This window comes from Rattus rattus, chromosome 8, assembly GCF_011064425.1.
Source record: "Rattus rattus isolate New Zealand chromosome 8, Rrattus_CSIRO_v1, whole genome shotgun sequence".
Classification (NCBI taxonomy): domain Eukaryota; kingdom Metazoa; phylum Chordata; class Mammalia; order Rodentia; family Muridae; genus Rattus; species Rattus rattus.
This window is the reverse complement of record NC_046161.1, coordinates 80598700-80620608: the sequence shown is the minus strand read 5'-3', so window position 1 is coordinate 80620608 and position 21909 is coordinate 80598700. Positions and strand designations below refer to the sequence as shown.

At 45.2% G+C, this 21909-nt stretch overlaps 3 protein-coding genes across 3 annotated transcripts in view; 1 reads left to right on the top strand and 2 right to left on the bottom strand.

Moving 5' to 3' along the window:
* Nucleotides 1–2544, bottom strand: Rwdd2a (RWD domain containing 2A). Its single transcript, XM_032911169.1, has 2 exons — nucleotides 1954–2544; nucleotides 1–926 (listed from the first exon to the last, which is right to left on the bottom strand). Exons 1-2 carry the CDS (start codon nucleotides 2152–2154, stop codon nucleotides 249–251), a joined length of 879 nt encoding a protein of 292 aa, XP_032767060.1. The 5' UTR covers nucleotides 2155–2544; the 3' UTR covers nucleotides 1–248.
* A 604-nt stretch (nucleotides 2545–3148) lies between these two features.
* Nucleotides 3149–21409, top strand: Pgm3 (phosphoglucomutase 3). Its single transcript, XM_032909683.1, has 13 exons — nucleotides 3149–3258; nucleotides 4575–4780; nucleotides 5421–5605; nucleotides 7195–7262; nucleotides 10051–10184; nucleotides 10845–11040; nucleotides 12947–13104; nucleotides 13765–13848; nucleotides 16027–16125; nucleotides 17378–17491; nucleotides 18244–18366; nucleotides 19563–19736; nucleotides 20415–21409. Exons 2-13 carry the CDS (start codon nucleotides 4577–4579, stop codon nucleotides 20502–20504), a joined length of 1629 nt encoding a protein of 542 aa, XP_032765574.1. The 5' UTR covers nucleotides 3149–3258; nucleotides 4575–4576; the 3' UTR covers nucleotides 20505–21409.
* Nucleotides 21169–21909, bottom strand: part of Dop1a (DOP1 leucine zipper like protein A) — a 101455-nt gene continuing 100714 nt past the window's right edge. Inside the window, exon 40 of the mRNA XM_032909682.1 lies at nucleotides 21169–21774. Within this exon, the coding sequence (XP_032765573.1) occupies nucleotides 21469–21774 (306 nt within the window). The 3' untranslated portion in view covers nucleotides 21169–21468. The remainder of the gene's footprint in view (nucleotides 21775–21909) is intronic.

Here is a 21909-nt window from a genome sequence, read left to right as displayed (position 1 = left end):
TCTGGTTAAATATATCATTTTATTAATTTACAATGAAATGGTATTCAAGTGTGACTTTACACAGCAACCTGGAAACAACATCACAGTTACACTGGTAGAAAGTTAAAAGGCCTATTAGCATTAGCAGTCAGAAAATTCTAGAGCTAGGATTTCCACCCAGAATTCTATAGAGTCACTAGCCTTTTCATTTTGGTCTCAGGAACGTAAATACTTAAAGCGGTTACAAGCGTAGACATCTTAATAGAGCTCTACGACTCTGAACTTTTGCTTTCAATTCCAAATAATATCTGAAAAACATGCTCGCTTTTGTGTTTTCTGAGAAACTCTAGGAATTGGCCCAGGTTCATATGATAATCATTCCGCAACCCGTAGTCACCATGGGCCTCAAGGAGTAATTCTTCAAACGAATGGAAGAGACGCAGGTCCTCACCGTCCCCCTCTGTCTCCACAGTTTCTGCGTGCTTGCAGGAAATGTGTTTCCAATTGGGGTATCTGATTGTGTGCCAGAATTCTTCACAGTGATCCTTGAAGCCCTCCACACAGATTATACCAGGCTTTCCTGTCATGCAGAATCCGGTCACATCTAACCTTTTCCCCACTTCCAGAATCTTTTTCCGTAGGTCCTGCTGATATATGTGGTGGCTGTAGATCCACATTCGGAGGAATGTGTTCTTGACCGGCTTGGGCTGTACGGACGGCTCATCCGACAGCTTCCGGTTGAGGAAGTACGATGCACTGTTGTCCTGCAGCCACTGGATTGCTGCACACACGCACAGCTCACCCGGATCGAAAGTCCCAAGATAGGCACTGAGACCTTGATTGAGAAGAAGCTGCTGTTGTCTGTCAAGCTCAGGTGACCGTCCAAACAGCTGCAAAGCCACGTATGGATAGCTGTGCGGCATGGTTACTTGCAAATCAATTGTCACCTTAAAATAAAAACCACACAGATTTAGATACCGAGAAACCACACAGCAACCGCATGATTATGATAGGAACGGTCCTGGAGACCATCAAGTGCCCGCTACTGACCAACTACGCGTGCTAGGTGTCCTGGTGGAGCAGGAAGTGATGAAGTCACATGCGATTTCTGTCTTAGACTAGAGCCTATCGAGGGAGATGAGCATTAAACAATGCCCACACATAGCAAGAATTTCATTTGGACTTGAGAGAGGCAGTATTTATTGTAGAAGAAGTTCACGGGCCCATTGAAGTGTGTAATCAAGGAGATAAAATGGTCTGAGAGAGGGACAACTAACGGATGCACAGGGGAGACTAAGACAGTCTTCTCAAATGTCCAGTCCACGGTGCCTATGCTCTGCTAATGTTACGAGCTAGGGTTAAGGGAACCAGACGGTGGAGGGAAGTTTATATTTAACATTTAGATTTTGTATGTGCAGTCACTCTGCCCAGTCAGTGCCAGTGAAATGGAGAAAATCCTAAACATTCATTAACTTCACAAGAGCCTGTTTGTTACAGTCATGGTGTATATAGAAGCCATAGTCTAACAGTTGGGTTGGTAAGAAACTGGTTGAGGGGACAGAATGACAATATAAGACTGTAAGATCTTTTCACGTTAAAAAGGCATGTGTCTTCATGTGAGGCTAAGGTAGTCAAGAGAATTTATGGACCTTCTTGTGTTTGGTACACTTTCCTTCCAAACAAGTACTGGGATACTGGTTTGAAACTGTCCATTTGTTTCCTGGACTGGAGGCTCATGCACTGGGTTTCCCACTTAACAAGTGGGTACCTGGGGCTGGAGAAGGCTCTGCCATGAAAGAGCCCTGGCTGCTCTTCCAGGGGACCTAGGTTCAATTCCAGGTACCCACATGTAGTCCTGACCTCCAAGGGCACTGCATGCACATACATGAGGGGGAAACCCCCATACACGTTAAAAACAAAACACAATAGGCACCTAGAAAGAAACTCTTAGGAGACACAAATAAAAGCACCCACCTTGGGCTCCTCAATTTGGAGCGTAATCACAAATTCGATGTTGGGTGGGAGCGCCTCCCTAGTGCCGTCCAGGTACCTCTTTATGTTTGTTAGGGCGTTTACATCTTCGAGTTTTACTTCTCCTTGGTTAGGAAACATTGAAAACAGCATTTCCATCTCCAGCAGCTGAAGCTGAAGGCTTTCTTTTATCGATGCTGTCATGTCTCCAAATTAACCGGCTTGGAAACCTGGGAAAGGCCCAGAAACCGTGGAGTTGTAAATGATGGCTGGTGTCCAGGAAATTTTCCCAAGGTTCCTTTTCTAGGAGGCACTCCCGTTGTTTGTAGAGAGCTAGGGGCACACCTCCAGACATTTAAACTGTTTAGGTTTCTATTCTCAGCCCCCAAATCTAGTATGCACACCATTCTTTAAAATGACTGTCAAAACCCAGATTCCTAGTCTCTCCTCCCCACCACCCGGCCATTCTGGAGTCTGTGCTTTCAACAGGTGCTCGGGTGACACATTTCGTGGCCGGTGGTTGCAAACACTTGTATTCCCGGTCAACCTCAATCCTGGGAAAAGCAGGGGTCGGCTGCAGCTAGGAAGGATGCCTGCAGCGCAGAGGGGAGGGCTCTAGGTCATCCCCGCCGCCAGCCCCCATCCGCAGCCCCCTCCGAGGACAGCCTTCCCGGACCGCAGTGGGGGTGCAGCATTTCGCTCAGGTGCATAGAGACGCCACGGCAGAGTCAGGGACTGGGGGAGGGTCTCAGCCATTTCCACTTAATAAAATGATACGTAGGGCTAATTGGGTAAGACCCACAGGGATGGCGCTGCCCTCCCCTTCCAGGGGCTGGGCTGGGGGATGACCACAGTGGTGGGAGGGACGTCAACGCTCCCGTTCTTTAGAGACCCCGGGACCCTGAGGCCCAGGCTGAAAGGCGCAGTTGTCCAACCCAGTAGCTAACCCTCGGCCCGCCTCAGCCGCCGCGGCCTCACCCTTTCAGCTCACTCAAGCCAAGCAGTCCCCGAACCCGCTCCGAACCGCAGCCACAGTTCCGCGGGCGCGAGCAGCGCGCGGACGGCTAGGGGGCGGGGCCTGGCGCATGGGGGCGTGGTCACAGAAACCAACTCGCCGCGATTGGCCGGGGCGGGGCCTGGTGGTGCAGGGGCGGGGCCAGCGGACCTTCCCAGCCGTGATTGGTGGGGGCGGGGCGTCGGCCCGGAAGCCAGGCTCGGCCACGTCTGCGAGATCTGAGTGAGCTGGTTTGGTGCACACTGCGCGGCCGCATCTCGCCTGTGGAGAGAACGTTCTTGCTCCAGATCTAGGTGAGCGGGCGTGGGGAACGCTGGGCCGCTGTGGGTGGGGATTCCTTGGCAGCTGAGGCTGGGGATGACTGCCGGATCTTCTCGGCGCGGCCCAGGTGCCTGCTGTCCTCACGATGTAGTGCGGAGAGCCGCGAGTAATCAGGAGCTGGGAGCAAGGATGCATCACGAAGAATGTGGCAGTTTGAATGAAAGAAGCGGGCACTGTTGGGACCTTTAATAAGCATTCCCATACCTAATTGAAATTAGTTCTAAAACTCCAAATGCATTAAAGGTGGAAGCATGCTCTTGTTGTATGACTTATTTTTCTTTGAGAGAGTTCTGGATTTCATAGGAGTGGTTGACGCCCTTATGAATAATCGGGATACATTACTAACTGGACAGTTTTTTACAAAAATATATTCGTCCTTGTGAACAAAAGTTTGATAACTTTGGAGAGATCAAAATTAACTTGGGAATGATTGATTTTACCAACTGGACAAAAGCAAACATTTCCCAACATTTCTTGTAGTTTTCTGTATTGAAGCAAGAAAGGGTAATAAAGCTAGGAGGTGTGGCTGGTAGGGGAGAGACAGCATTTCCTCTCTGGGCAAACTAGGATAGAGCTGACCCAGGAAGTGCATTTTGTGGCTCTGCAAGTACAGTGCTGGCTGAAGTAGAAAACCCCGAGTTGAATTGGAGGTATCCCACGGTGTTAGGGGGACTCATTTATTTTTAAGTGACAGGTCCAAAGCAGCATCACAGATGTTAGTTGTTTTAGACATCACTTTAGAAGGCTGCCATGACTGTCTTTTATGAAGACTGGAGAGTTCTGTGAGATGTCCTAGCTGACCTGGGAGGTCTCAGACCAGAGGAAATGACAGCACTTTGCTTTTCCTTTAGGACTGTTTCTTTCCAGCTTGGAAGGAATAGCAAAAGAGCCACACAGATTTGTGCATCTGACCTTCAGCCTCTGTCTTTCACTGGCCACACACAGACTTTATAATATTAACTGAGGCCGACACCAGAGTTGACCCTTTTGTAAGATAAGATGATCGTTGACCTTCTAGGAGTCTCTGACCATAGATGTGGTGACTTTTATTTTAAGAAAGTTCATCGTGGAGGCAAAGTGGGAGAGGAGTGGAAAGCTGGTGTCTCTCCAGAATCTGTCCTGGAGTGCAGTTTCAGCAGGAGCTTCTAAGTAATTCTAACTCATGGACCTCTTTTCTCTTCTTTGCCCTCCCAAACATAGTTCTTGGAGAGGGTCCCAGTGAGACAAATGTGCCTAGTTGGGTTGGCAGTTGGTAAGAATTCCTTCATTATAGTTCTTATTTTTGTAGACATGGATCTGGAGGCTGTTTCTAAGCGCTCGGCATTCCATGCCAAGCCTCAGGGGCTCATTCTTCAGTATGGGACTGCTGGATTCCGGACAAATGCCCAACATCTCGATCATATCATGTTTCGAATGGGGTTGCTAGCTGTCCTGAGGTCAAAGCAGACAAGATCTACCATTGGAGTCATGGTTACGGCCTCACACAACCCTGAGGTAACAAGATGGTTAAGCTATAGTGTCTGAGAACCTTGAACCAAAGTCCACACACATTCTTTTCCCTCCCTCCCTCCATCCCTCTGTCCCTCCGTCCGTCCGTCTCTCCCTCCCTCTCTCTTTCTCTTCCTCTTTCTCATCATCTTTCTCTTCGAGACTAGGTTTCTCTGTATAACCCTGGTTGTTCTGAAACTTGCTCTGCAGACCCAGGCTGGCCTCCAATTCACAAAGATCCTCCTGCTTCTACCTCCCAAGCGCCGGGATCAAAGTCATGTGCCACCATCACGGGCTCAAAGTCCACATTAAATGGTGGGAGTATGTGCCTTCGGGTTTGAAATAACTCTTGTTGCTGCCGTCTAGCTTAAGACTGAGCTGGGTGTGGAGGGAATGGGATGAGGCTATTTTCTTGGAGAGTATCCAGATTAGAGCAATAACAGAATGTCCTTCCAAGTTTGGAGGGGGACATTATCAGTAAGGATAGATAGCATCACAAGGAACCGAGGAGGTAATTGCATGGAGACTTGGCGTTGCCGGTGCCAGCTGGTACCCAGGGCAGTTCTCAGCCATCAGCTGAATGACAGCAAAAGTTCTTTCTACTCACTCCACTGCGTGCTCCCTTAAGGTTTGTCTCTCTTTTAAGGAAGACAACGGCGTGAAATTGATCGATCCTCTGGGGGAAATGTTGGCCCCTTCCTGGGAAGAGCATGCCACCCGTCTGGCCAGTGCCGAGGAGCAGGACCTGCCCAAGGTGCTGGCTGCCATCGTGGAGACAGAAGCCGTGGATCCGCAGCAGACTGCCTTCATAGTTGTTGGCAGAGACACCAGGTGACGAGCAGAGTTGTCTGCGCAAGCGCACACATCCCGGAAGGATCATATCAGTGGGAAGGCAGGATTAAGAGAGGCCCAGGCCTCGCCGCTCTGTTTTCCTTTTGAAGTGGCACGAGGAGGCTAAGTTTGGGTTTGGAGGCCCCGAAGTCTTAACGTTCACACAATGTGAGCAGGTTTTGTAGTCTTTGGGAGCTTCCATATCCTCGAGTGTGTTGGTGACAAATCGGCATTTTTGTGAGTTTTTCCTGAAATAATCTGTGTAGAATAGCCGTGTGCTCACATGGTGGACGCATTAGTGAGTGTGGCACTGTAGGCTCGCTCCCCCTCTGCAGAGCCAGAGTACGTAGTTGTTTTGAATGAGCCACACATGGAGATTTTGTTTGTAATCTGTTGCTGGTTCAGCTGTTCGGTCATTTCTCCATTCTGGAATTCACTGGAAACAATGTTATTGTCTGTGTGTTTGCCATGCGCGGCACCTTTTGCTTTACGAAAGCCTACTTCTTTTTGTGATGCTGGGTTAAACTTAGACCCTGAAACAATAGTTTTCTCTTTTATGCAGACCCTGGCTTCATCCAAGTCACCTTCAAAGGATGCATCTTCTTATTCTCCGTGTAGCTGGGACTTGGTTTCTACCCCGTGTCTATTACCAGAGGTTTTGCAGAAACCACACTCATTAGGTCCACAGGCAGAAGAACTAAGTGATTATGTCCTTGAGTCATTTATTACCCATTGCTGAGGTCGGCTCTTACCTGTGATTGTATAATGATTTGCTTGCTTTTCAGGCAGATGAGTAATTTGCTCTGATTTTATAGGAGGGAAACTAGGTTCTGTGCACTCAAGAGTTCTAAGACTCCCGTATGCCTGCACTGTGTGCTTTCAGTATTGATTGTTTGCTATTACTTCCTAAGATGCAGGCTGCTACAGTCAAACTAGGTGCAAGTTCTAGCCTTTCCATCCTTTCTCTCTTTCCAGATATTCTTATTATTGCTTACCTATGTGTGTGTGCGCCTACGTGTTTGTGTGGACGTGGGTTTGCTAGAGAAGGTCAGGTGTTTTATCAGATTTCTTTGAGCTAGATTTACAGGCAGTTGTGAACTGCCTATGCTGGGAATTGAACTCAGATCCTCCTCAAGAGCCATCTCTCCAAGCCCTCTTTTATTACCCCCCCTCCCTTTTTTCCCCCACTACTGGGTATTAAACTCAGGGCCTTGCGTATGCTAGGAAAACACACTTCTACTTAGCTATATAGTCCTAATCCCCATTTTAATTCTGATACATTCTCACAAATTTACCCAGGCTGGCCTTGAATTCTATACTGGAAGTAGGTCATGAACCTAGTGGTCCTCCTGTGTTAGCTTCAATTGGAGGTCTGCACATCATATCTGACTGACTCTTTGCATGTAGTTTGTAAACTTAAAAGCCAGAATTTTCTAAGACATCACCTATGCAAAGGCACCTATAGACATATTGTAAGTTGATGGCTTTCAGGTACAATGAACATGTGATTACCTTGAAATTCTTAGCACGCGTCTTCTCCATTCGCTTTCCTGTTTGCTAAAATCTGCTTTATTTTTTTCCTTTCACAGGCCCAGCAGCGAGAAACTTTCCCAGTCTGTAATAGACGGCGTGACTGTTTTAGGAGGTCAATTCCATGGTATGTAGTTTTAAGTTAATCATTAAGAAATTGTTTTTAAATTTCAAAAGTAACACATAAAATTGGGAAGTAACAAAACAATAAGAATTAAGAAATTAATTCTTAGAAAAACTAACTTTCAAAGTATTACAAATTTCCCCACGAGACAGAGCGTATTAAATCTTTTCTTCATGTGACAATTCTTATTTACACATACAATCTTAACAGTGTTTCAGGATGAAAGCACATTTAAATACTAATTAGAGGAGTGTGCTTATTGATTTTACAGAGAGCTCAGTCTTGGCTGCATAGTTGACTCTAGGGCATGGAGCATTGACAACATTTTCCAGAGGTTATGGATATTTTGATTATTGTCAGTGCCGAGGATGCTCATCGCCTTCCTGCCCAGTAGAAGTATGCTTATGCCAACTGGAGCAGACGCATGCTTAGGCACATTTCAGAAATGGTTGCACATCCTGGTGTGATTTGAGCTGTGTGTCCCCTCAGCTTGCTGCCTCTGACTGCTCGTCTGGTCAGTCTGTTTATGTCCATGATTCTGTCTCCTATACCAACCCGAATTTTGATTGCTGGATCCTCTAGATCAGGGTTTCTCAGTCTGTGGTTGAAACCTTTTGTAGGGGTGGGGGGACAGGTGGACGGGGCGGGGGGGGGTATCAAGTGACCTTTTCACAAGAGTCGTCTAAGACCATGGAAAACACAGATAATTATGATTTACAATAGTACCACAACTTCAGTTATGAAATAGTAACGAAGTAATTTTATGGTTGGGGTCAGCACAACATAAGGAGCTAGCTGTATTAAAGGGTCACAGTAATAGGAAGGTTGAGGACCACGGCCTTAGAGCTCTGCAGCCCCACCCCTCAGCCTCCTCCAGTTGCTGTGTCCCAAGAGTAAGCAGAGCCTAATTAAGGGATTTTATACACAAGAGAAACGGCCATGTTTACTTTAAGCCTTGTCTTAGGTAAGGTTTTACTGCTGTGAACAGACACCATGACCAAGGCAAGTCTTCTAAGGACAACATTTACAGGTCCAGAGGTTCAGTCAGTTATCAAGATGGGAGCATGGCAGCATCCAGGCATGGTGTAGCAGAGCCGAGAGTTCTGCATTTCCATCTGAAGCCTGCTAGGGGAAGACTCGATTCTAGGCAGCTAGGACAAGGGTCTAGCCCATCCCCACAGTGACACACCTAATCCAACAAGGTCCTACCTACTCCAACAAGGCCCCACCTCCTAATGGTCCACTCCCTGGGCCAAGCCTATACAAACCATCACAAGCCTCCGCTTGCTGTTGTGTAGAGGAGGAAATGGATAGGAAAAGAGACCAGGAGACCACTCTGGTATACACAGTAAGCTCTGTATAAGAATGAGTAGAGACACAAGCAGTGGGAAATCCTGACACTTTTTTATTTTTATTTTTAGAGATTTATTTACATTTCAAATGTTATTCCCTTTCCTGGTTTCCCATCCATAAATCCCCTCTCCCATCACCCCTCCCCCTTCTTCTATGAGGATGTTCCCCCACCTACCCCCCCACCCATCCCTTCCTGCCTTTCCCCCCTGACATTCCCCTACACTGGGGCATCGAGCCTTGGCAGGACCAAGGGCTTCTCCTTCCATTGGTGCCTAACAAGGCCATCCTCTGCTACATATGCAGCTAGAGCCATGGGTCTGTCTATGTGTACTCTTTGGATGGTGGTTAGTCTCTGGGCACTCTGCTTGGTTCTTGAATTGAAAGGATTTCAGGATTTGGTTAAGGCTAGAGCTATGAAAAAGAACTTTGAGGTTTCTAGGTTGATCAGGTAGGTAGGGGACATGTCCTTATGATATGTTATGGGCCTGGGGTCGTTCAGAGATTCATCAGCCTGACCATGTCTAAGAAGAAGAAGAAGAAGCTTTATTCATGTACTAGCACCAGGTCTACACCTGTGATTTGGAATTCCCAAGGTGTAGCTCCCAAGTACATTAGTCAGGGGTTTATAAAGGCAAAACCCACAAAGCTACGGACTTCCTGCCTTCACGAAGTGGGACAAGCGAGGTTGTGTACAGAACTGTTTGTTATGTTACAAGAGCAACATTTTCATTACAATTGGATAAGACCAGGCAATTAAGGAACAGCCCTTAGCACTCTGGGAAGTTATTTGTCCTTGGGGAAGTGGAACTAACAAGTTAGAGGGATTTTTGCTTTATAGATTTCTCAACCATAATTAAAATAATTAATTAATTATTTTATTAATTATAATTAAAAATTATAAGTAATTAAAAATAAAACATGTTAGCTATCACAGTTTCAGTGACTATTTTTGTTTTCTGAGATTCTGGTATAAGCCATGGTTCAGATTATTGAACCACCAAACTTGTGGGTAGAAAGAGAGGTCTATTGGGATGGGGTAGAGGTTGGGATTGATGGGGGTGGGGACAGAAATAAGAGCAAAATGGTGGAAGAGCTGTTGGGTTTTGTATTACAGACCATAGGGTGGAGATCGGCTGATGCCTGACCCCCAGGCAATTGACCTTTGTGGGAAGGTTTAGGCAGGTTCTAGGGGATTAATGGAGGTTCCTGGCAAACTCTTCCCCCTCAGGCTATCTGCTTTAGTAGTAAACAGAAACCCACCCTTTAGGCTTGTTTACCTGACAGTCCTCAGTCTATTAAGGCCTGAGTCCTGGCACCTTTTTCTGGGGTGGTGGTGGGGGTGGTTGGGGCTAACATTCTTATGGTATGAATTTATGTGAGCTGCTTTTGTTCATGAGAAGTGAGCCAGTGGAATGAATGCCTTTTGTCTGTGTGGCAGATTATGGCCTCTTGACCACACCTCAGCTACACTACATGGTGTATTGCCGGAATTCCGGGGGCCGCTATGGACAGGCCACCATAGAAGGCTACTGCCAGAAACTCTCCAGGGCTTTCGTAGAACTCACGAAACAGGTGAGACATTTCCCCATTGTGATTAGAATTCCTACAGGTGAATGAAGGAATTCGGTTGGCCAACAGCCCAATTTACACAGGTTACCACTTCTTCCCCCAAATGCCAAGGATCACTAGATCCTTCTCTCTGAGAGCACAGGCTCTGCTCTGTGTTTACTGGTGAGTGTATCCTGGGGAAACTCATGATGTCTTTTCCTGTTTTTATAACCTGATTATAATGTAGATGCCACTGGCTTGAGAAAATACCGGCAGCAGCGAGGACTTTGTTTTAGGTTGACCGACTTGTTAACCCTGGAGACCTGCAGGTGTGATCCACTGACTGGTTCTCCTAGAACTCAGTTTTGGTGTGGGTGTTGTTGAAAGACTGAAAATTATAAAACAACCACAAAATCCCTAAAGCCCCAAACGTGCCTGGTGCCATCCTGTCCTTGAAGAGCATGGCTAGTGTGGTCAGCCACTGTGTGCGCACAGTTAAATGGCTGTTACAGACGCAGTGGGCCCTACTGCGTCGAGGTTCCGCTGCCTTTCTGTGAGCTGTTCATTCCGGGACACTACTGCTGTGTTGTTCAGGACGTGGGAATAACAAGACCTCTTCATGTGTACGTGCATGCACCTTGGTGACGTGATGTTTTCCTTCCTATGTCTTTTTTCCTGCTAAAGGCTTCCTGCAGTGGAGACGGAAGCAGATCGCTTAAGGTTGACTGTGCCAACGGCATAGGGGCCTTGAAGCTAAAGGAAATGGAGCACTACTTCCGCCAGGGACTGTCGGTTCTGCTGTTTAATGACGGGACTGAAGGGCGGCTCAACCACCTGTGCGGTGCTGACTTCGTGAAAAGTCAGCAGAAGCCCCCGCAGGGTATGTCACGGTCATAGCAGCGGCGTCTGACCGGCCCCAGAGCGCCGGGGAGCCAGCTCACGGAAGCTGCCTGTGAGCGGAGAGTCACGCCACTCGTCCTGGCTGCCACCTCTGGATCCTCAGAGCTCTGCCCGCTCATGAGTGCCATTCAGATCATGTCCTGCTGAAAGGACAGGCAGAAAACAGCACTTTAGGGTGACAGCTCTCAAAATTGAGATCTGTCAGGATCAAGCGCCTTCCTTGTCAGCACACAGATGGCCGCCTGTCTGTCTGTCCAGGGTGGGCTGCGTTGGGGTGCAAATTCCTATTCTCTCCAGGCTTTGCCGGTGGCTCACGTCCAGGGAGCACACTGAGAATTCCTGATCGGAAGGCAGCAGTAGGACGTAGCTTACTGTTCATGCTGTCTGCACTAGACTCCTAGAAAGGGAGTGGAAGGCTGCTTGGAGATCATTAACGGACTCACTGATTCCCTCACGGGAAGATCAGGAGAAGAGCATTGTGGGTTCACCTGTAGTGAGGCAGTGGACGCCCCGTTAGACTCCAGGATGCTCTCTGTTAACCTGGCCTGGATGGCAGGTGGATTGTTTGGGCCGCAGAGCCCGTGTTCAGTTGCATTTTTTACTTCACTGTTGAATGACTGATTTCTTTCCCTACACCATCAACCTGCTATCCCCACACATTACAGATCAGCTGCCCCACTCTACGGCTGTCCTGCATTTGCCTCACTTGTGGGGGCTGTTGTGCCTCTCTGTGGTAGGCATTAAGTATTTTAATTTATGCCACCTTTCCAGTATAGTGCTTGTTTTGATATTACTTTACTTGCCCTTCAGTTCTAGACTTTCACCTGTTTGTCTGATTGTTGAGGTCTCTACTTCTGTGCCTTTCTCTGTGTGGCGAGACCCATGCCCTCTCCACAACAGGCTGTGTTTGGACCTGCAGGCAGCCAGGCTAACAGGATCTTCTTAGTCACCCAGTTGCTTCCTGTTGTCTTTGTGTCTCCGCTGCTGTCGGGCACTGCTAAGGGACCGCAAGATTTTCTGATAACTGACAGAACAGTTGAAGTTTCAGTGAGTGTATGCAAATCCTCAGCGAGCTCACAGAAGTTATAAACTATGGTCCTATTTACTAGCATTTCTCATTCCTGTTAGGATAAGCAGATAAAACATGTCTATTCGAATTAAAGGAGCTGGGTGGTGCTGGCCCACGCCTTTAATCCCAGCAGTCAGGAGGCAGAGGCAGGCAGATCTCTGAGTTGGAGGCCAGCCTGGTAAATAGAGCAAGTTCCAGGACAGCCAAGGCTACACAGAGAAACCCTGATTCAAAAAGCAAAATAAAGAATTAAATCAGAGCTTATAACTTAGCTAGTTCTGATTTTTATTTTTCATATGCAAGGGACAACATGGTTCTAAGTAATGTTTAGAAATCTCCATGACTTTCAAAAAATTTTATGGGAAACTCGCCTAGCCAAACCAACTGGTTAATAAAATTTTATCTTAGTAGAATAGCATATTTCAGCATGCATGCGAGTGCCATTTTTGTTTTTTAGTTTGCCTTGCAAGAATTTGACTGCAAAAAAGTGCCAGTAGCTTGGCAAGCGGCATGCACGTTTTATTCTAACACTCAGAGGCAGGTGGCTATTGAGTTGGGAGGCCAGCCTGGGCTACCTAGTGAGGTTTGTCTTTAAAAAGAGTACCAGTAAGGTCAAGTGCACATCGGTATTTAAAACTGGAAACCTTGGTTTGTTATTTGGAAGGGATCTTTTAAAACATCTCTTGAAATAGTGGATGTACTGTACTGTAGCATATAATATTTTGATCTGCTGTATTGAAAACATAGTTAAGTGTTTATGTAGTGAGCTTTCTCATTTCTTAGTCTGAAGGGCGCTTTAAATCCTCCTGTGTGCTAGGAATGGCAATGAAGCCGGGTGACAGATGCTGCTCCTTTGACGGGGATGCAGACAGGATCGTGTATTACTACTGCGATGCAGCTGGCCGCTTTCATCTCATAGACGGAGACAAGATAGCGACGCTCATCAGCAGCTTCCTTAAAGAGCTACTGTTGGAGGTGAGGTGGGGCTGGGCGACACTCTGGCTGGCTGGGGAGCATCTGAGTGTCCGAGCACCACCGTATGGGAGTTCCCGAGACTCGAGGCCTGAAACAAAAACAAGCGGTGGTGGCAGCCATGCCAACATGAGACATTGGCTTTCACTGCAGTACAGAGAATGTTCTACGTGATTGTATGCATGCGTCTTTGCTTTATGCTGGCTTGGCCTTATCATGGAGCTTTGTGACCTTTTGATTTCTTTATACTGATGACTCATGCATTACTGAGAATTCCATCATTACTGTCAAGTATAAAATTAGAACAAATAACACCTGATATGATTATTATTGTTATTGTGACAAGTTTAGTAATGTATTTTTTTTTTCCTCTTTTGGAAATCTCCTTGAAACTAGTATAAAGCTGTAGTTGGAAATTATAATCAGGAAAAGGTTTATTAATAATTTACAGAGATCCCAGATTGTCTTCAAGAGGACCCACAATAAAACAGTGCTTGCAGATAGTTTAGACTTTTTCTGGGAGTAAATGATTCCATTTAGAATACCATTTTTTTTTCCCCCTTAAACCAAGCCAGGGCAAAACTGGCTGCTTCTGGTGTCTTTACAACTCTCAGAGGCTCCCGTGCCTTTGATTGTGAGTTAAGCATCACTGTTTCCTTCTAGATTGGAGAAAGTCTGAATATCGGCGTCGTACAGACGGCATATGCAAATGGAAGTTCCACAAGGTACCTTGAAGAAGTTATGAAGGTATCCCATCATCTGGTTTTGAGTCTTTTCTGAATAGTGTGGTAAGATGATTCTTTGGGGAGAATAATGTTATTACAAAGTGATCAGTGAACCAAGCTGAGCCACTCTCCAGGTGAATGTGACTGGGATCCAAAGACTGACATGTCTGGTGCAAGAGGGAGGGAGGGTTTCACCTTGGAGCATTTGCTGTAATATCAAAAACCTGTCCACTCCAAGTGCTTATAATGAGTGCAGATCTTTTAGAAGGCTAATTGAGTCGCATTTGTAACCCGTGGATACTTGAGGGCCTGAAGATTCCTCTTTCAAACACAATCGCAATATTGCACCTAGATACTTTTCATTGCTGTGATCAAAGACCTGGAAAGCAACTTATGGAAGGAAGGGCATCTTCTGCCTCAGTGTGAAGGCATATAGCCCCCAGCGGGAAAGATGTAGCAGGAGGAGTGTGAGCCCTCTGGAGACATGGGGTCACTCAGGAAGTGAAAGTAGAAAAGTGGGTCCTCCAGTGACTGACTTCCTTCGGCTAGGCTTCCCCCCTCAAGGCCTACTTGACGTATGGTTGTGCTCAGATGAGCCTGGCAGAGTTTGGGTATTGAGAGACTCTTTATCAGTAACCCCGTTGTGTAGACAGTATGTATGAGATGGGATGTGTCTGCTTGGCTCTGGGAGCAGGCGAGGATGTTTCCTGGAGCACCCTGGCGTGCTCACCGTGGTTGTGCTTCACAGACCTATGTCTTTCGCTTTGGAGGGCGAGCCTTTCTGGGTTGATGGGGACTTTGCTTCTACTTGCTTTTCCAGTCTCTGACCACACTGGCTGCCCAGAGTCGGGTTCATGGACAAGATGGAAGCCGTTTGGTTTTCTCCATCTCACTAGTGGCTCTAATTTTTCCAGCCTTTTGAAAACCACTTCGAATTCCGGCAGGCTCTGGGCAGAGAAGTGACTCAATACAGCAGGAGAAGGACTGCGAAGAATGCTTGGGCTGGCTGTTCTCAACTGCAGTCAGTCTTCTAAAGGAGTAGAAATGAAGATTGATGTGGATTTCCTGTAGTTTAAGAGCGTAGTAGATGGTCAGAACATCACCAAGGCTGCTCGCTTCTGCCCTACTCTAAGTACATAGTTATAGCAGCTTCACTCCAGGGTTTTTCATGGGCTAGTGCTTGACCCTAGGACACATTCTGAGAAGTGCAGTAATGTGACGTGTTGGTGTCATGGTGTGACTCTATAGTGTCTTCACTGTGATGACCAGATGACCAGGGCATCACGAGACTTGGTCTTCTGGTACCATTCCAGCACCACTGTCCCTCCCTGACAGGATGCCATTAACATAACGCAGGACTCTTTAATGTGGACATTGTATTTACACACCAGAAACTGTTTACCTCTCAACCCATAATCCTTTTGCATTAAGTATTTTTGACCTTTGCCTTCCTATGGTTTCTCAAGCAACAAATGCTGACCTTACTTGAGGCCTGTCGTGTGGTTTTGTTTCTGTTGGTGAGTTTTTTGTAAATCTGTTGGGCTGTTTACTGCTGCTGATCCAGTCAGCGTTACTTATTACTATCTACGACCAGTCTTGAAAGTCTAACTGGCCTTTTGTTGTTCCTTTAATTTTCGTTTTTCAAGACAGGGTTTCCTCTGTATAGCCCTGGTTGTCTTGAAACTCACTCTGTAGTTGTCCTCTGAGTGAGCACAGGGATCAGAGTAGGATCAAAGGTGTGTAGCACCACACCCATTCCCCACTGGCCTATCGTAACTTTCTAAGCCAATAAGTAGTTGGCAAGAAATAGTCTGTGGACTCTCTCTAGCTTGCCACTGTTTATGAAAGTTCTATTGGAATTGAACCATATTGGAATCCTGCACATTTGTTTACATGAGGTCTGTGGCTGCCTCTGCACACTTATGCTTGTGGAAGACCACATGGCCTGTAGAATATAGGATATTTACTGTCTAGTCCTTCATAGAAAAGGAAAGCAGACCCCTTTGTCCTCATACTGCAACTAAGGCAGCCTTCTGAAAGCAGATGGTGCCACTCTTCTGGTAGTCATTGTCGGTGTGGGTGTCTTAAACCTTTATTGTCTTTGGCACCAGAGGGAGGCTCCAGATTTTGTTCTTTATTTCTAGAATAATAGATATAACAAGTGTTTGCTTAACCATTGTCTGTCTTTACTGTGTTGTAGGTACCTGTGTATTGCACTAAAACCGGTGTCAAACATTTGCATCACAAGGCTCAAGAGTTTGACATTGGAGTTTATTTTGAAGCGAATGGGCATGGCACAGTAAGTTTTGTTAAAGATGGCAACTGGCCCTGGCTGGCACTTTTCTTAATGCTAGAGTTAATGTAGGAGTAAACTACATGATCGTTGTATACTTTTTGATGCTGTAAAATGTTTTTTAAGACTGTATTGATCTTATATGAAGAATGTATCAATTTGTTCTTTAAAGGGGCTAGGGAGAGCTCAGTTGGATAACCGGACATGAGGTATAGAGTTTGATAAGTGCTGGAGAGGCAGAGACAGACCATCCCGGGGATCACTGACAAATCAAGCTAGTGTAATCAGTGAGCCCTTCTAATGGAAGATCCTGTATCAAAAAGCAGTCCTTGATGAACATGAGGTCAATCCTGGTCTCAACATGTATGCATATAGACACATACACACCATTTAAAACAACACAATACATTATTTCATAATGTACAATTCAGCTCCTTAAAATATTCCCACTTTTTACAGAGAATAGTTCAGTAGCTATGATGAAAAGTTTCATTGGGCTTAAAGTGTATATAAACATTTCTTAGTAGAGGACTATTCTGAAAAAAAAAAGTCTAATATAGTTCACATACTCTAAAAGTCACTATTTTAATAATAACTATTTTTTAGATTTTTAAGGTTCAGATTTTATCTCAAAATGTCTTCATTTCATGAATAGATTTGAGGTAGACATCAGACATCTGAATGTAGTTTAAACTATTCTCTTTACTGTTTGCAATTTGCTTTTGGAAAAGCCAGGCGTATAAGGAGAAAGAGAATTTGCTTCTATAAAGTGCAACTAAAATATAACTTCAGCCTTTAAAGGGAAGTCCATAAGGTCTCCGTTGGATCTGTTCAACCTCAGTCATTATAAAGAAAATGGATATGTCTTTCAGTAAAACTTTACAAAACCCAGCAGGCCACCCTCGATCTTACTTTACCAAGGAGTGTCTATTTTCTCAGAGGGTTGAGCAGTGCGTGCTAACGTCAGTACTGGCCTTTCTAGGGTTATAAAAGGATGGTTGTGGCATTTCAAAACAGTGTATATGGTGGTAGGTATCTGACACTGTGTGCTGCATGGTTCAAGATGGGAGTGGAGAACACAGTGAGCACATCTGTTTTCATCTAATCCGTAAACTGTCTCCTTAGTAATACCCTTTATGCTCTGATTTGATCTTAATATTGATGGCGAACATAAAGGTAACATTATTATTAATTCAGTGTCTCCAGATTCTCTAGGAGTGAAGGCGACCTGGACTGACTTCATATGCTTCCACCGCAGGCTCTGTTCAGTGAGGTGGTTGAGGTGAGGATAAGGAGACTCGCCCAGGAGCTAGAAGATGAAAAGGGGAAAGCTGCCAGGATGCTTGCGAGCTTCATCGACTTATTCAACCAGGTCAGAGCTGCTGAGGTGGCTGGCGAGGAGTTAACATTAAGACACGAACAAAGAATTGTCTAAAAAGCGGAAAGGTCCTGGCTTGGTGGTTTATTTCCAACAGTGTTGTCCACAGTTGAGACTTACACTAGAAATGGAACATTTTTATATGCCTCCTTTTCTTGATATTTTACTAAGAAAATGTTGAAAGTTCAAGTATACTTAGTAGTTACTGAGTTATATATTTTGTGTGTGGCTAAGTTTTCAAAGACGACCTTTGGAAAATTCTTTAATATTTACATGTTTGAGCAAGATACATTTATGAGTCAGTGGAAGAGCAATGTCCCAAGTCCAGAGAGACAGTGGAATGAGTGCCTGGTTTGGACTGGCCATCTCATCCACCTTGCTTTATAATCACTGCAGTAATGGGAAGCTGGGTTATCATCTCTGTCTCACAGATGAAACACAAGCTAAGTCTGGCTCTAACTTCAAGTGTATCTTGAACCACAGCTCGTTCTCCCTCCTAGTGCCATCAAGAGATCTACTTGAAGTATTTGAGTCATAGGATGTCAGGACTGACCCTTTACCCAGTCTGTATGTTTCACACGACTTGGATACCTGTCCTTGTTATCTTCCACAGTTCTGTGTATCACCTTGGTGTTTATGTTATTTATTGCTCTCTGGCTGATGATGCCCAGCTTGATTTTCCAGGGGGATGTGTTCCCATGGGATTTACTTAAGACTGTCCTATGCTTTGCTCCCCAATCTTGCAGGCAGCTGGAGATGCTATTTCTGACATGCTGGTGATTGAGGCCATCCTGGCTCTGAAGGGGCTGTCTGTACAGCAGTGGGATGCTATTTATGCCGATCTTCCTAACAGACAACTCAAAGTTAAGGTGAAGAGAGTGTGAAACCACCTTGCTGAATGTAGCCGTTCTTCCAGTCTCCCCATGCCAAGTGTTTCCTGAGTGGGTTAGGTTTCGTTATATGTACTTTCTAGTTAGGAAGTAAGGCCTTATAACAACTGTTTGCCTCGCACTTTAAAAAATAAGTTATTCTATATTCCCACTTTATAGAACGGGAGGGATTATGTGTGAATATGCATCACTTAAAAATGTGAACAAATTTAAACAAAGTCACAAAAACTATGTAACCAGCTTAAGCAGGTTTCTGTTTTCCTATTCATTTTTTCACATCCAAGCACATGCTATTTTGAAGCAAAACTGAGAGGAGCTAGTGTGAGCAGCAGAATCTGTATCTGCTAGAAGACTCTAAGGGAGAGAATTCTCTAAACGCATTTCAGATGAGCCCATATTTAATTTGTATCAGTCTACACATTCTTCAGTAGAATTGGATGAGAGATTAGAAATAGTAAAGCCACACCTCAGAGAGAAATGACTGCTGAGTATTTGCTTTCCCCATATTTAGGAGATTCCACCACAGCTCTCTTATAATAATAGCTTGCTGCTTCTTACAAGGAATGGAAGTTATCTGATCAGTCCTGGGGCCAGACAGTAGTTACTGGCCATTATTTTAATGGTAGCCCTGAGCTAGTTTGTGGAAATGTTCTCTTTGGCTAAAGGTAATTTTTTGCATACTGAAGAATTTTTCCTTTCTTTTTTTTTTTTTTTTCTTTTTTCTTTTTTTCAGAGCTGGGGACCGAACCCAGGGCCTTGCACTTGCTAGGCAAGTGCTCTACCACTGAGCTAATCCCCAACCCCTAAGAATTTTTCTTTGAAGAGTTATGTAGATGTTTAAAGCTGCTTGGCACCCGTGATGGTGGTGCATGCTTTAATCCCAGCACTCAGGAGGCAGAGACAGGTGATCTCTGAGTTCAGAACTAGCCTGGTCTGCAGAACAAGTTCCAGGACAGTCAGGGATAGAAACTGTCTTGAAAAACTACAAACAAAACAGGACATTTTATTATGGTGAGTTTTGCCTCACCTGCTCTGGGGGTTCACTGCTGCACACGGTAACCTGAAGTGCCCGCCTGTTCCTCTGTGGCAGACTGTTCCTCTGTGGCAGACTGTTGAACAGGGTAAGCTTTAGAAAGTGAGTCTGACATAGTAACACATGATGTGTTTGTGCGCAGGTTGCGGACAGAAGAGTTATTAGCACCACAGATGCTGAGAGACAAGCAGTCACTCCACCAGGACTCCAGGAGGCAATCAATGACCTGGTGAAGAAGTACACGCTTGCCCGAGCTTTTGTACGGCCGTCTGGTACTGAGGATGTTGTCCGAGTCTATGCAGAAGCCACCTCACAAGTAAGAGTTGGGGATGAGGAACACAGGGAAGGAGCCAACACTCCATGTTTGGCTCTCACCATGGCTTTCCTTTGACATCTGTGAATACAGTCCTTCAGGGAATGAAGATTGAAGTGAGTGTGAACACAGTGAGAGGCTAAATAGTCAGAGTACATGGTTACCAAGTTTACACCCCCTTAATTTGTTCCCAGACAATGATCTTTATTGCAGATTCTGAGGGTGTGTTCTGGCTGTGCAGGGATAAGTGATAATCCTTAGTTTAGTTTGACACATGCTAATTCTAATATATTCTTTCCCCCCTTTAAATCTGTAGTTTGTGGAAGTTTTAGTATTTCCAAACCAACTGGTAATGCTGGCTTCTCTTTCAGGACTTTTCAAAACTTTCTTTAGAGGATATTCCTATTCTTACTCTGTACCTGTATTTTCTGCCATTTTTTCATTTGCCCTTTGGGTGAATGTGGAGAAACATCAACAGTTACTTCTAAGAATTAATTATGGAGGCTTGGTTTTAAGTTAGAATAATTTTATAAACTAGAAACTGAAAATTGCATTTAGAAGTACCCAACCCACTTTCTATTTAATTATGGGCTTTAGAACTTATTACTAAAAGCTGGAAACAGTCAGGAAGGATCTAGAACAGGCACTGTGCCTCTCCCCTAATCTTACTGTGATTTGCAGGAAAGTGCAGATATGCTTGCCTATGAGGTGAGCTTGGCGGTGTTTCAGCTGGCCGGAGGCATTGGAGAAAGACCACAACCACCTTTCTGAAGATGAATTTTATATTCTGTGGAAATGGACTTCTGAAATGTTTTTATAACACTTTATAATACTAAAGCACTAAGGCATTTGTAATCGTGACATGACAAATGCATGCTAATGGATTATTTCTAGATGGTTTTTAAATGCTACCAGGAAAAAAATGTTTAGAAGCTCTAAATCTTAGACATGGGAATGAAGCTTACCCTGATTTTAATCTGTATTATGTTTTAATAGCTCAAGTGTCATTAATTTTACAGGGTATTGGGAATTAAACTTTATTACCAACTAACTCGTGGCAGCACCTTCGCGATTGCTCACCTCACCAAGATGTCTTGCAGCACTGACGTGCCTGGTCCACATAGGGAGATTTTGTATGATCCGATTTCCCATGCAGACCTTACTGTGAGGAAGAAATGCCTTGTTTGCTGCTTCTCGGCATCAGAGCTGGCAGGTGGCCCATCCTTCCGTGCACTGACAAGAGGGCTGTGCTGTGCCCACTGGAGTGTGTGGTCCAGGCTTCAGCTACTCACTCCTTAGTGCTCAGGGAAGGGATACAGCTCTGTCTAATACATGAAATCTCTCACAATGAAGTGACCATTGTGATACTAGGACATTATTAGCCACAGAAAGAAGAAAAACAACTTAATTAAATGAGGCTTGAAACCAAGCAGGAAAAAAGAAAACATGGTGTGTATTTTGCAGGTTTAAGACAACCCAAGACAGTGAAACAATGGACTATATATGCAGATATAGACCTTGTAGGCACACCATCATCCGTATGAGCCACCTATATATTTAAACTTGATCAGGCCACATTCAGACATAAGCTCTTATTTACAAATATTTAAATTAAATACAACCGGAATAATGTTTTGTTACATATACACATATATATATAAAAGAAAAAAACTGTACAACTCAGCAGTTTTAAGTATTACATTTCCGCTTAGGCTCTGGGGACCACTGGTGGTGGTCAAGTCTTTATGACTCCTTCCAGAAAGTCCTTTTCTATCATCTCTTCAATTTTTTGCCTGGCTTTGCTGGAAAATGCTTTGTGATTCTCCAGTTTCATGTCCTTGCTTGGGAAGGAGTTTGAGTAGAGGATGGGGCTCCCTGAGTGTCCTCCACAGCGGCTTGTGACTTTGCTGTTGAAGACTTGGCTGAGGACGTTGAAGAAAGGCAGAAGCTGCTCCATGTTGCGCATGGTGCAGAGGGTGAGCAGCAAGTGCCCTGGTTCCCAGCCCAGTGTCCTCGCCGAGCCGTCCTCCTCTGGATTCTTCTGCAAAACACAAGGGAGGTGGTTTGTTATGAACAAGTAAGACATGTTCTGTGAGAATGGTCTGGGACAAACAAAAAGATTCCCATAAAGCTGAGGATCCCCAGACTCAGCACTTGAGCACAGAAATGACGGGTT

Bases quoted from the DNA above. Each gene is read 5' to 3' on its own strand.
- Rwdd2a (XM_032911169.1), bottom strand. From the start codon at position 2,154: ATGACAGCATCGATAAAAGAAAGCCTTCAGCTTCAGCTGCTGGAGATG. The intron at 927-1,953 runs GTGGGTGCTTTT...TTTTATTTTAAG, and splicing joins TCCAAATTGAGGAGCCCAAG to GTGACAATTGATTTGCAAGT.
- Pgm3 (XM_032909683.1), top strand. From the start codon at position 4,577: ATGGATCTGGAGGCTGTTTCTAAGCGCTCGGCATTCCATGCCAAGCCT. The intron at 13,105-13,764 runs GTGAGGTGGGGC...GTTTCCTTCTAG, and splicing joins TTAAAGAGCTACTGTTGGAG to ATTGGAGAAAGTCTGAATAT. The intron at 17,492-18,243 runs GTCAGAGCTGCT...CCAATCTTGCAG, and splicing joins TCATCGACTTATTCAACCAG to GCAGCTGGAGATGCTATTTC.